Here is a 13,074-nt window from a genome sequence, read left to right on the forward strand (position 1 = left end):
ATCTCATCCCACTTAATAGCCCAATCCACTACAGGAGAGCAACGCCAATAAAAATGAAGAAGCTGGAAATAAGCGAAAATGTTGTTCCTAGGTAAATTAATGTCATCGGGATGTCATCGTCTCTACCTTGTCGCAGAGATCTGCTGGTTCAGGGTCCATTTCTACATCAAATTTCGATTCTCTGAGGCTGACTGCATTGAGATTGAACGCTTAGTCCTAGCCAAGAGAGGTTTTTCTGAGAGAGTGATTGATACTCTCATTCAAGCCAGGAAGCTGGTCACTTGTCTGTGGGAGTAAACAACATTAATGAAGCACAGAGGCCTAACAAATGAGACCATGTCTATTGGATCTGTTTCGATAATACAACCTGCAGATCACCCTATCATAGATTCCTTCCCTCAGTGTTTAGACATACAATTGTCGCCCAAGACCAGGCAACCTTCGATAGTTCCGTACACAGTAGGATATCTTTGCTAGCCAAGTTACAATGCAATCCTATGGATCAGTATTTTCACACTTTTTACTTTCTCCAGGGTGCCTGACGAGCCTTATGAGTCATTTTCGGGGCCTCCCCTCCTGGGGGACATATCTCTCAAAGTCAAGGTCACACTCCCCCGTTAGCTGCACTTTGAGGATGTATTCTGAGTTCCTGATAGGGTATATTATCCTACTCTGTTCTACATCGTCTAGACTAAGTATATAAGGTTTCCATTTTCTAATGAATTGCTCAGTTCTGCCTTGGAGATCTCCCAATGTGTCAGCCTGTTCAAATAGTAACTGCTAGTGTATCTCATATTTGAGCTGAGTAAGTGTTGGAGATTTTGCATCGAACCAATGCTTCAATAAGGTCTTTCTGTCTTGTAATATTGTGTTATGGTAAACAGTTGGCTCTGAGGGTGTGGTTTCTGAAGGTCAAGGAATATGGCGATTTGAGCATTCATACCTAAATGCCCTTTTTTGATAGTGTTATAGTGTTAACCCAGTGTGTTAGTTTCCCCTAAAAGCCATACAGCTTGGGGCATGACCAGAGCATGTGTAACAAATCTGCCTTTGGCAGTGCGCACCTAGGGCATTTCCCTTCCTGATGTGTTTCCCAGTTTATATGTGATTTAGGTGTTATATATGCTGCTTCTAGTATTCTGCTGTGCGATTCTCTAATGCTCGCTGGGTGTGGCCTTTCTCGCTTTTTTTAATGCTTTTCTGAATTGATTCTATATCGACTTCCGTACCCAACAGTTCTGACCATTTGTCCCTGATGTGCTGTAGCGTGCAATCATTTTCAGCAGCTGTTAGAATCTTGTATGGCAGTGAGTTAGATGTGTTCCCTTGCGTGTATGTTTTAGTAATATGGTATTAGCTACAGTCTGTTTTGGAAAGTTGATTGGAACTCAACACTTCTGAGACATAATGTTTCCCTTGCAAGTATGCAAAATGTTGCTTGTGTGGTATGTCTAATGTGGCTTGTAAGTGTGCGAAGGAATGGATTGGACCCTCACTACTATCCATCAGTGTCGCTATTGTGTTCAAGCCCAGTGTTTTCCAGAATTTGAATGCTTGTGTGGTGAAGCCTGGTAGGCAGTTGGGATTTCCCTGGAGTGGGAGGAATCCAGTGACCTCACTATTCACCTTTAACGCAAATTTTTATCCATGCATAGGCTGTCTGTTGCAGCATGGGATAATGACTAAGGTATTTACCTGCCTTGGCTGCACTCATGTGAGGGACCACAGGGCTACTGCCTAGTTTTCCAGTTATGGGATCGTGAAATTTTCTTGTCAGCCAGTCTAAAACATACTGAGTCACCCAGCTATAGTATTCTATGTTAGGTACAGCAAAGCCTCCCGCCTCAACCGAACTGACCATACGCGTGGATTTGATTTTGTGCTTTTTATTTGCACAGATAAAGGTGAAGATCAAGGAGTTCAAGAAGGGCAGGTCTGACTTATGTAATACGTAGGGTAACATTTGCATTAGATAGAGAAGTTTGGAAAATAGAATAATTTTTATGAGGTTAATTCCAGTCATAGAGGAAGTTTAGTCTAATGCAAAATTAGGTCTTGTGCTTCTTTCTTAAGTGGAGTGTAATTGACTTCGTACCATTTATTGGGGTCCGCATTGTTTGATACCTAGGTATTTGAAATTACTGTGTACTACTCTAAAGTTATACGTCAGTGTCTGTGTGGGTGCAGCCAAACTAGTTCTGTTCTAGCCGTATTAATTTTGTAACCTGATATCACTCCGAATTTCTTTATAATGTTCATCACCTTGGGGATATTTATATCAGGCCTCTGTATATACAGTATCATGTCATCCGCGAATAACGAGAGGTGCAGTCTTTACTCTTTTATTCCCTATCAGTAAACCCTCTGTTTCATTCCTAATTTTTATAGCTAGTGGCTCTAGAGCTAGGTCAAATAGGAGGGAAGAGAGAGGGCAACCCTGTCTTGTTCCTCTTTCTTGTTTAAAGGGTTGAGACGGAACACCATTTACTAGTATCGCTGCCTGTGGGTGGCTGTATATGGACCTTTCGCTTTTGTGAAATTACCGGTGATTCCGAATTTTCCCATCAGTTAGTAAAGCACACGCCGCAGGCCTGGCTTTCTCCCCTCTAGGATCCTTGTGATTCCAGTAATGTGTCAGCCAGTCTGGGAGGCGGGGGCGGCCGGCCATCGATGGGCCGTATGATGTGGAGGGGGGCGGGATCGTGGTCGGGTAGGGAACGGGTGGGAACCGCTACACTACAGAAAAATGCTGGGGGAAAAAAGTGTCAATGAGGGCTAAATAAAACAATCTAAGGGATCTGGGAGGGGTGTGGGGTTGGTCTTGGGGGGGGGGGGGGGGGGGGGGGGGGCAAGCTACACTACAGAAAAATAATTAAAAAAATGTTTTACTGGGTACTGGCAGACAGCTGCCAGTACCCATGATGGCTACCAGTAAGTTAGAGGGGAGAGTTAGAGAGCTGTTTGGGGGGGTATCAGGGAAGTTGGGGGCTAAGGGGGATCCTACAGAGCAGCATATGTAAATATGCCTTTTTAAAAAAAATAAAAAAATCATATAGCTTTTATTTTAGTACTGGCAGACTTTCTGCCAGTACTTAACATAGCGGGTACAATTGTGGGGTGGGGGAGGGAAGAGAGCTGTTTGGCAGGGATCAGGGGGTGTAATGTGTCAGGTGTGAGGCTGATCTCTAAACTAAAGCTAAAATTAACCCTGCAAGCTCCCTACATGCTACCTAATTAACCCCTTCACTGCTAGCCATAATACACATGTGATGCGCAGCGGCATTTAGCGGCCTTCTAATTACCAAAAAGCAACGCCAAAGCCATATATGTCTGCTATTTATCAACAAAGGGGATCCCAGAGAAGCATTTACAACCATTTGTGCCATAATTGCACAAGCTGTTTGTAAATAATTTTAGTGAGAAACCTAAACTTTGTGAAAAAGTTTGTGAAAAAGCGAACATTTTTTTTTTATCGCATTTAACGGTGAAATGGTGTCATGAAATATACCAAAATGGGCCTAGATCAATACTTTGGATTGTCTTCTACACTACACTAAAGCTAAAATTAACCCTACTAGCTCCCTACAAGCTACCTAATTAACCCCTGCACTGCTGGACATAATACACGTGTGGTGCGCAGCGGCATTTAGAAGCCTTCTAATAACCAAAAAGCAATGCCAAAGCCATATAAGTCTGCTATTTCTGAAGAAAGGGGATCCCAGAGAAGCATTTACAACCATTTGTGCCATAATTGCACAAGCTGTTTGTAAATAATTTCAGTGAGAAACCTAAAGTTTGTAACAAAATGTGTGAAAAAGTGAACAATTTTTTTTTATTTGATTGCATTTGGCGGTGAAATGGTGGCATGAAATATACCAAAATGGGCCTAAATCAATACTTTGGGATGTCTACTAAAAAAAAATATATACATGTCATGGGATATTCAGTGATTCCTGACAGATATCAGTGTTCCAATGTAACTAGCGCTAATTTTGAAAAAAAAAGTGGTTTGGACATAGCAAAGTGCTACTTGTATTTATTGCCCTATAACTTGAAAAAAAAGCAAAGAACATGTAAACATTGGGTATTTCTAAACTCAGGACAAAATTTAGAAAGTATTTAGCATGGGAGTTTTTTGGTGGTTGTAGATGTGTAACAGATTTTGGGGGTCAAAGTTAGAAAAAGTGTGTTTTTTTTTATTTTTTCCTCATATTTTATAAAACATTGTTTTATAGTAAATTATTAGATATGATGAAAACAATGGAATCTTTAGAAAGTCCATTTAATGGAGAGAAAAACGGTATATAATATGTGTGGGTACGGTAAATGAGTAAGAGGAAAATTACAGCTAAACACAAACACCGCAAAAATGTAAAAATAGCCTTGGTCCCAAACGGACAGAAAATGGAAAAGTGCTGTGGTCATTAAGGGGTTAAGAATGAGGCCTCTATGGAGCAGATTTGTAAGGCGACTACTTGGTCCTCCTTACATATCTTAGCTAAATTTTTACAAATTTGATGTCTTTGCTTCTGCAAAAGCAGCTTTTGGGAGAGAGGTTTTGCAGGCTGTGGTGCCCTCAGATTAGGGTCTGCCTCCTTTTGCCCTCCTGTTTTTTCATTCAGTGTCCTCTAGAGCTTGGGTATTTGTTTCCCACAAGTAATGAATGAAGCCGTGGACTCTCCTCCCATTAAGATGGAAAACGTAAATTATGCTTGCCTGATAATTTCAATTCCATCTGTGGGAGGAGAGTCTACGGCTCCCGCCCGTTTCTCCGGTAAGCGGACCTAAATTTATTTGAATTTATTTGTTCTTCTGGCACCATTTATACCCTCATATTTCTCCTACTGTTCCTTGTTCCCTTGGCAGAATGACTGGGGGATGAGGGGAGTGGGGGAGGTATTTAAGCCTTTAGCTGGGGTGTCTTTGCCTCCTCCTGGTGGCCAGGTTCTTAATTCCCACAAGTAATGAATGAAGCCGTGGACTCTCCTCCCACAGATAGAAATTATATTATCAGGTAAGCATAATTTATGTTTTTAAAAAAGAAAAAAAAAGTATTTTAATGTTTACTTGCTTAATTTTCCCATAATTTATCTCTAAAATTGCATTTTGTTCCCCCCAATTCCCATGAGAAGTAATAGTTTATACTCCAGACTTCACAAGCCAAACCGGTTTACATTCAACACAGCAATTGTTTGACTAATGTATAATGTAGCTCACTTATATCTGTGTCTAGATAAGATGAAAGGGTATGTCATTGGACTGTGGAACATTACGCTAATAAAATATTTAAATGTTTATTTTGCATGCAGATCTTTTGCTATGTAGTGTTTAATTGCTTAAAGGAAAGTGTACACATATTTTCATATAACTGCATGTACTAGACACTACTATAAATAGGAATATACACAGATACTGATATAATCCAGTATAGAACCCTTTAAAAACTTAGAAGCTCCCAGTTTAGAACTGTTAATGAGGTTAGGTTGGGAAACTCTCTGAAAGTGGCTGGGAAAGCAGGAAGAGCAGACACTCTCCCCCCCCCCCCCTTCACTGCATATGAAAAGTCAGATGACAGACTCGGTTGCTCATGTTTATTTAAACATGCATGGTCATCTGATACTTTGGGCTTGGTTAGGAGTCTGAAAATCAGTACAATGTTTTTTGTTTTTTTTTAAAACAAGCCAAACTATACATTGTCACAAAACCACTCTCAGATGGGCTATATAAATGGATCATCTATGAAACATGTATGCAAAGAAAAATCTAGTGTACAGTGTAATTGTCATCCTACATTTTACATGGCATAGTGTAACCATAAGATTATCTTGCTTATAAAGACATATATCACAGTTGTGTAGACAGGTCAAGAAGTTGTATTGCATTATAAAATTGTGTGTTCACTAATACCTAGGTTGTACATTTTTATTCATCAGTGTAATTATCCTGCATTAAAAACTGTTATTATCCTGCATTTAAATGTTACCTCTATATAACTTTATTTTAATGTTTTCCTATAGGGTAAAATGCATCTGTTCTGTGGGAAATCCTGCTGTGACGATTATAAGAAAATAAACATGGTGATGGCTATGTGCGAATACTGCAAGATAGACAAAATTATCAAGGAAACTGTACGCTTTGCAAATCTAGATAAGGTGTTCTGCAGTGAAGGTAGGGCTTGCCTGTTTTGTTTGCTTTTAATAACCACTGGTGATGATGGGGAGTTGCTTGAAGAGACGCCCTACCTAATGTATGAGAGCCTAAGAGACTACATTAAGGTTTATTATAAAATAATCATAAACTTGAAATAGTGTTAAAAAAGCAGACAATTTTTGTTGTGCACATGAAGGTACCTGCAGTGGATATGAAACTCAAACTCTCATGGTTCAGTTAGAGCTTACAATTTTAAGAGATGTCTCAATTTACTACCTTTATCAAATTTTCTTCATTCTCTTGGTATCCTTTTTTCAGAAGCATACCTAGGTAGTTTTAAGAGCAACAGTGCACTACTAGGAGCTAGCTGGTGATTGGTTGCTTTTAACATGCGTCTTATTATTGGCTCACTGATGTGTTCAGCTAGCTCCTAGTAGTGCAAAGCTGAGTTAAACAGAGGTTAAACACATAATTACATACAAGCAATAGTGCAATGAGCAAATACTCTTATCACATTAGAGCATTGTCTTTTTTGTACTTTTATACCCCTTTAACTTGACTGATGTATGAATTATATAGTCAATGCTTAACTTAAGCATATGTCACTGACGTTTTGTAATGATCAATACTGTGTGGTATGATTGAGAAATCCATCTTAAATGGTGGAGTCTGAAGTGTAGTACATCGAAGGCTCTGTTTTATGTGGTGCAAATATTCTAGCATTCTAGGACAGCAATATCTGTGGTAGAGCTACAACAACTAATCGTCATAATCGATAATAATCAATTATGAAAATAGTGGTCAACGAATCTCATAATCAATTAGTTGGTCTGAGCACAACACCAGCTGCTTCACTCCAATGAACTCCTGCACTTGGTATTGTGTTTTATGGTTATGTCCTTAGCCTAAAGGACGTCTACTTTTCACTTTTTCAGGACAGTATACGTTTACAACTACCCCTGGCTTATGTGCAACCCAGATATAATAGTCATCATTTGGATTGTTTATATTAAATCTGGTGATTTGGAACTATGCTTTTCATGATAGTGCCAAGCTTGTTATTTACACCTAGCCCCTAGATTGATGGGAGTTATTTAAATTGATGTGCACTATTATCTGTTTGCACAATTATTAGCATTTTGCTTGCTATTGCTGATTATATGTACTGTATAAATAAATGTGTAAGGCTTTGTCCTGTTATTGATATACAGTCCTTAGCGCATTTGATTTGTTTTTAATGTTTTTTTATATTTTTAATAAATTGTGATATGTACCAGATTTAACCTTTATAAGTATATATTCTTTATTTTTAGAGCGGTCTAGATATTTCCCCTAACCTTATAGCTGGTTATTTACCATTGCATATAGATATTCAAGATATTTTTTATGTTAGAATGAAGTCAAGGGTTACTTTATTGAGAGGCCCCTTGCCAAGGTAGAAAACACCAAGGGCATTGGTGAAGATCTAACAAAGATAAATATGCCACTTTGGTGAAATTGGCAAAACCCTACTTATACACCTCAACAGCCTTTTCTCTGCTGCAGGAAATATAGCTGCAAACAGAGAACCAGCCTCAGCCAGAAGCATGTGGACATGTTGAGATTTTTGCATTTCAATGCAAAGTTTCTGAAAGAGTGAATAACAGAATGTTATTAACAGTTATAGTCTAACTCTTTCTAGTTCTACCTCTTTTCAAACAGTTTGTGGTTTTGTTTTGTTTGATTATAAAACTGTGCTCTGCTGCTTAAAACTTGAAGAAACAGTTGTGTTAATGTAAAGTTTTAGTCTGAAGTTTATATTTGTAACACTCATTATGTGGATTTTATTTAAAACATACAAAACTATTATTGATTCTCTTTTTATCTGATTAGTCGATTAATCGAAAAAATAATCTGCCAATTAATCGATTATGAAATTAATCGTTAGTTGCAGCCCTAATCTGTGGCTTTTTCCATATATTATAATGTTGTTAAGTTTGAATTGCATGCTTCCAATACTTATGGTTTGTTCTCTTTTGTGGGGTGTCCTTAGGCTGCAAGCTGCTTTACAAACATGACCTGGCAAAAAAGTGGGGAAACCACTGCAAAATATGCAGCTATTGCTCCCAGGCCTCTCCAAAACTTATACGGAATCACTTTGGAGGCAAAGTTGAGGAGTTCTGTGGGGAAGAATGCATGTCCAAATTCACAGTGTTGTTCTACCAGGTGAGAAGTTTATGATTATTTCATGTTAGAGCAATAACAATAACTGGCATTAATGCATGTATGTCTTGCTAGGTATAGTAGGAATTGTGCATCCACATACATAACATTCTAGCACTCACTCAGATGTATCCACTATTTGTTAAAAGTATAAAATGAAGACTTAGTTACAGCATTTGGCCAAACGATAAAGGGCCCAGGTGCCATATCAAGGCCTCTTCATACCAGGGTGTCCCCTAACCTACAGCCATACACACAGGAGTGTCACAGCTATTTGTAGTCCTTACTAGAGGTTTACATACATATATTATTTTAAGCATTAGATTAAAAAGTTAAACAGTTTTTTAAAAAAAATGTAGCTGAAACAATTTATTATATAAAAGTGCTTAAAAATTAATCTGATTTTGAAAATTCTTTAGAGTTTCAATAAGGAGTTAAAGTTCACAGTGTGTGCTATGAATATATATCATATGCTTTGTGTTTTTTTCTTAGCATATTTGTCTTTGAAAAGTTACAGTAAGTATATGTTCAACACTTAAAGTATGTTGCATTGCAATCTCATGTTTTTTCTCTGGCCTAACAAGTGGGCAGCTTTTCTCTTGTGGCTGCACATACTACCTAGCTGATCACAATGCTTTTCGACTTTATATTTTATTCTCTCAGATGGGAAAGTGTGATGGCTGCAAACGACAGGGCAAGCTCAGTGAGTCTCTGAAGTGGAAAGGAGAAATGAAGCACTTTTGTAACCTGCTGTGCATTCTGATGTTTTGTAACCAGCAGAGCACATCAGAACCCAATCCCATCAACAATACAGGTATACATAAACATACATTTCTGCTATCAGTTTGTTCCTTAATCAAATGCTAAATCACATGCATATAGTTGTTTGTGATATTTTCTAGCCAGCTTTTTACAGATATGCTAAATCACTTTCAAGTGATCCAATATTTGGGAATCATATCCCTTTAACTGCTAAATTTATGTATAATTTATTCAATAAAAAATAATGTAAGTAGCTAGGGGTACCTAGCTTGGAGAGGGGTGATTTGTGGCTTAAAGGGACATGAAACCCAACATTTTTCTTTCATGAGTCGGATAGAGAATACATTTTTAAACAACATTCCAATTTACTTCTATTATCTAAATTGCTTCATTCATTATATATCCTTTGTTGAACAAATAATGCACATGGGTGAGCCAATCACACAAGGCATCTATGTGCAGCCACCAATCAGCAGCTACTGAGCCTATTTAGGATATCAAGAGATTGAAGCAAATTAAATTATAGAAGTACATTGGAAAGTTGTTTAAAATGGCATGCTCTTTATAAAATAAAATGAAATGTGCATGGGTGTATTTCAATTTGAAATATAAACATTTTAGCAAAATATTTTCATTAGCAAAGAGGCTTCTAGTAAAAGTTATGGTTTTACTGCAGCATATGCACATATCCTGTGAGGGCCTGTGCTCCAGTATTCAAGCACTTCACCTTCTCAGAGAGTCAGCAATGGTGTGTATTGCTTCTAAAGATATAATTTGTGTCATAGAAGCCATTGCTGACTCTCTGAGAAGGTGTAGTGTCTGAATACTGGTGCACAGTATGCCACAGAAAAGCAGTAATAAGTTTTACTAGAAGAATTTTTGCTAATAGAAGTATACTGCATAAAAGCTTGTTTAACATCTTAGTGGCCGGACCATTTTTTAATTTTCTTAACGTTAAGGACCAGGGCTATTTTTACATTTCTGCGGTGTTTGTGTTTAGCTGTAATTTTCCTCTTACTCATTTACTGTACATATTATATACCGTTTTTCTTACTATGAAATGGACTTTCTAAAGATACCAATATTTTCATCATATCTTATAATTTACTATAAGCAAATTATAAAATATATGACGAAAAAATGGGAAAAAACACACTTTCTTCTAAAGATGTGGTGAGTCCACAGGTTCATCTTAATTACTGTTGGGAATACCACTCCTCGCCAGCAGAAGGAGGCAAAGAGCACCACAGTAAAACTGTTAAGTATCACTTCCCTACCCATAAACCCCAGTCATTCTCTTTGCCTCTATGTGCATGGAGGAGGTGAAGTTTAGTGCGCAATTAGAGTTTTTTGTTAAGCTACAGGGTATAGCCTTAATCCACGTCAGTCTTTGTGGTCGAGCTGTGGTGGCTTTAAAGCGGTGGGGAACTAGCAAAGCGGTACTTGCTCCGTTTTCTCTACCTATGCTGCCCTGACCTTAGATACCTAAGTTAGTTACTTGGTTATCTATGTTATCCTAGTTTTTGTGAGGAAGGAGGTATCCACTCATACTGAGGAGCTGTCGTCATCTAAAGACAGCGATGCAGGTAAGTGGGGGTCTTCCTGCTGGGAGAGGGGCACTTAAAATTCCCTGCTAATATAAATTAATGGGACGGTATAGCTCCCCCATGGGATGGGGTCCGCTCGACATGTTGCAGACACACTGTTAGTGAGAGACCGTGTGTTACGTTGTGCGTCATACTTGGCGTCAAACTTTTTTCATTATTTCAATACCCCTTGTTTGTTTGCCTCTTGCTTTTTGCTTTCAGAGGCCTATGTTATTGCATTTTTTCCCATTCCTGAAACTGTCATATAAGGAAATAGATAATTTTGCTTTATATGTTGTTTTTTCTCTTACATTGTGCAAGATGTCCCATTCTGATCCTGTCTCAGAAATTTCTCCTGGAACATTGCTGCATGACTTCGGTTCTACCAAAGCTAAGTGCATTTGTTGTAAAATTGTAGAAATTATTCCACCTAATGTCATTTGTAATAGTTGTCATGATAAACTTTTACATGCAGATAGTGTTTCCATCAGTAATAGTACATTGCCAGTTGCAGTTCCTTCAACTTCTAATGTGCATGATATACCTGTAAATTTTAAAGAATGTGTTTCTGATTCTATTATGAAGGCTTTGTCTGCATTTTCACCTTCTAATAAACGTAAAAGGTCTTTTAAAACTTAAGATATAAGGAGGGTGGTGCATATAAAACATACACCACACTCCTAGGGGGCGCTAACAATAAGCAGCAAACAGTAAGCAGATATATACAGATAATTAAGAGAATATACAATAAACCTAGCACACTTATATCAGATTATTAGAGATGATATGCTCACAAGTGGACCCAGATGATATTAGTATAATCAAATAACAAAAATGTCCACACAAAGAATAATCCAAAAGAAAGAAGGCAGCTCTCTGTCATAGGACGGTCATCCTGGTGTGGCGTGATCTATAAGAGAAAGAAGCACAGAGGCGCCAACATGGCCTAGTAACGTCACGGCAGTCAGATACAAAACATCAGCAGGATAGGAAATATACTCACAAGCGTAGCGCACCCAAATGGTGCTATTGTGGCAGCCTGGAACATCAAACAGTGGTCCAGCTCACTGGTGTCTCCAGCCAGATAGAGATGATCCTTGGCGAGGGCCTATCCTATGATGCCTATAAGGGCAAAAAAGGCACACACATAGCCCAGTAACGTTTGTACACCAGATATAAAAGGATTCAAGGTTGTACTTACAGGAAACAAAGCACCACCAGGTGCAATATCAGCAGTACTGGGACCTCTCAGCCGCCCAGTGGACTGTGGAATCCAATTTGCAGGATGCAGAAAATCACCACTTTGGAAGATAGAACTAGCACACACACTCTGCCCCCAAACAGGAGCAGAATAATTGTGATAAAGCAAGTGTATATTTAAAAACTTTTATTTTAAAAACAGCAACATGTTTCTCAGCCACCACAGGCTGTTTCCTCAGGCTATCATAGGCCCTCGCCAAGGATCATCTCTATCTGGCTGGAGACACCAGTGAGCTGGACCACTGTTTGATGTTCCAGGCTGCCACAATAGCACCATTTGGGTGCGCTACGCTTGTGAGTATATTTCCTATCCTGCTGATGTTTTGTATCTGATTGCCGTGACGTTACTAGGCCATGTTGGCGCCTCTGTGCTTCTTTCTCTTATAGTCTTTTAAAACTTCTCATTTAGCTGATGAAATTTCAAATGACCAACAACATAATAATTCATCCTCTTCTGATGAGGATCTATCTGAAACAGAAGATCCTTCCTCAGACATTGACACTGACAAATCTACTTATTTATTTAAAATAGAGTATATGCGTTCTTTATTAAAAGAAGTGTTAATTACTTTGGATATTAAGGTAATCAGTCCTATTGACGTTCAGTCTAATAAACGTTTAAATGCTGTTTTTAAACCTCCTGTGGTTTCCCCAGGGGTTTTTCCCATTCCTGAGGCTATTTCTGATATGATTTCTAGGGAATGGAATAAGCCAGGTACTTCTTTTATTCCTCCTTCAAGGTTTAAAAAATTGTATCCTTTACCAGCAAAATCTATAGAGTTTTGGGAAAAAATCCCCAAAGTTGATGGGGCTATTTCTACTTTTGCTAAACGTACCACTATTCCTATGGAAGATGGCACTTCCTTTAAGGATCCTTTAGATAGGAAGCTTGAATCTTATCTAAGGAAGGCCTATTTATATTCAGGTCATCTTCTCAGACCTGCTATTTCTTTGGCTGATGTTGCGGCTGCATCAACTTTCTGGTTGGAGAATTTAGCGCAACACGAATTGGATTCTGACATATCTAGCGTTGTTCGCTTACTGCAACATGCTAATCATTTTATTTGTGATGCCATTTTTGATATCAAAATTGATGTTAGATCCAGCCTTTAGC

The 13,074-nt window shown here is 38.4% G+C and overlaps 1 protein-coding gene across 4 annotated transcripts in view; it reads left to right on the top strand.

Annotated features, from left to right (window-relative positions):
- Nucleotides 1-13,074, top strand: part of ZMYM4 (zinc finger MYM-type containing 4) — a 710,031-nt gene that overhangs the window by 392,909 nt on the left and 304,048 nt on the right. For all 4 annotated transcript variants that reach the window (XM_053707062.1, XM_053707061.1, XM_053707064.1 and 1 more), the window contains 3 exons: nucleotides 6,018-6,168; nucleotides 8,183-8,355; nucleotides 9,016-9,166. In XM_053707062.1, coding sequence (XP_053563037.1) covers nucleotides 6,018-6,168; nucleotides 8,183-8,355; nucleotides 9,016-9,166 — 475 coding nt within the window. The remainder of the gene's footprint in view (nucleotides 1-6,017; nucleotides 6,169-8,182; nucleotides 8,356-9,015; nucleotides 9,167-13,074) is intronic.

The sequence above is a fragment of the Bombina bombina genome, chromosome 3 (assembly GCF_027579735.1).
Source record: "Bombina bombina isolate aBomBom1 chromosome 3, aBomBom1.pri, whole genome shotgun sequence".
NCBI lineage: Eukaryota > Metazoa > Chordata > Amphibia > Anura > Bombinatoridae > Bombina > Bombina bombina.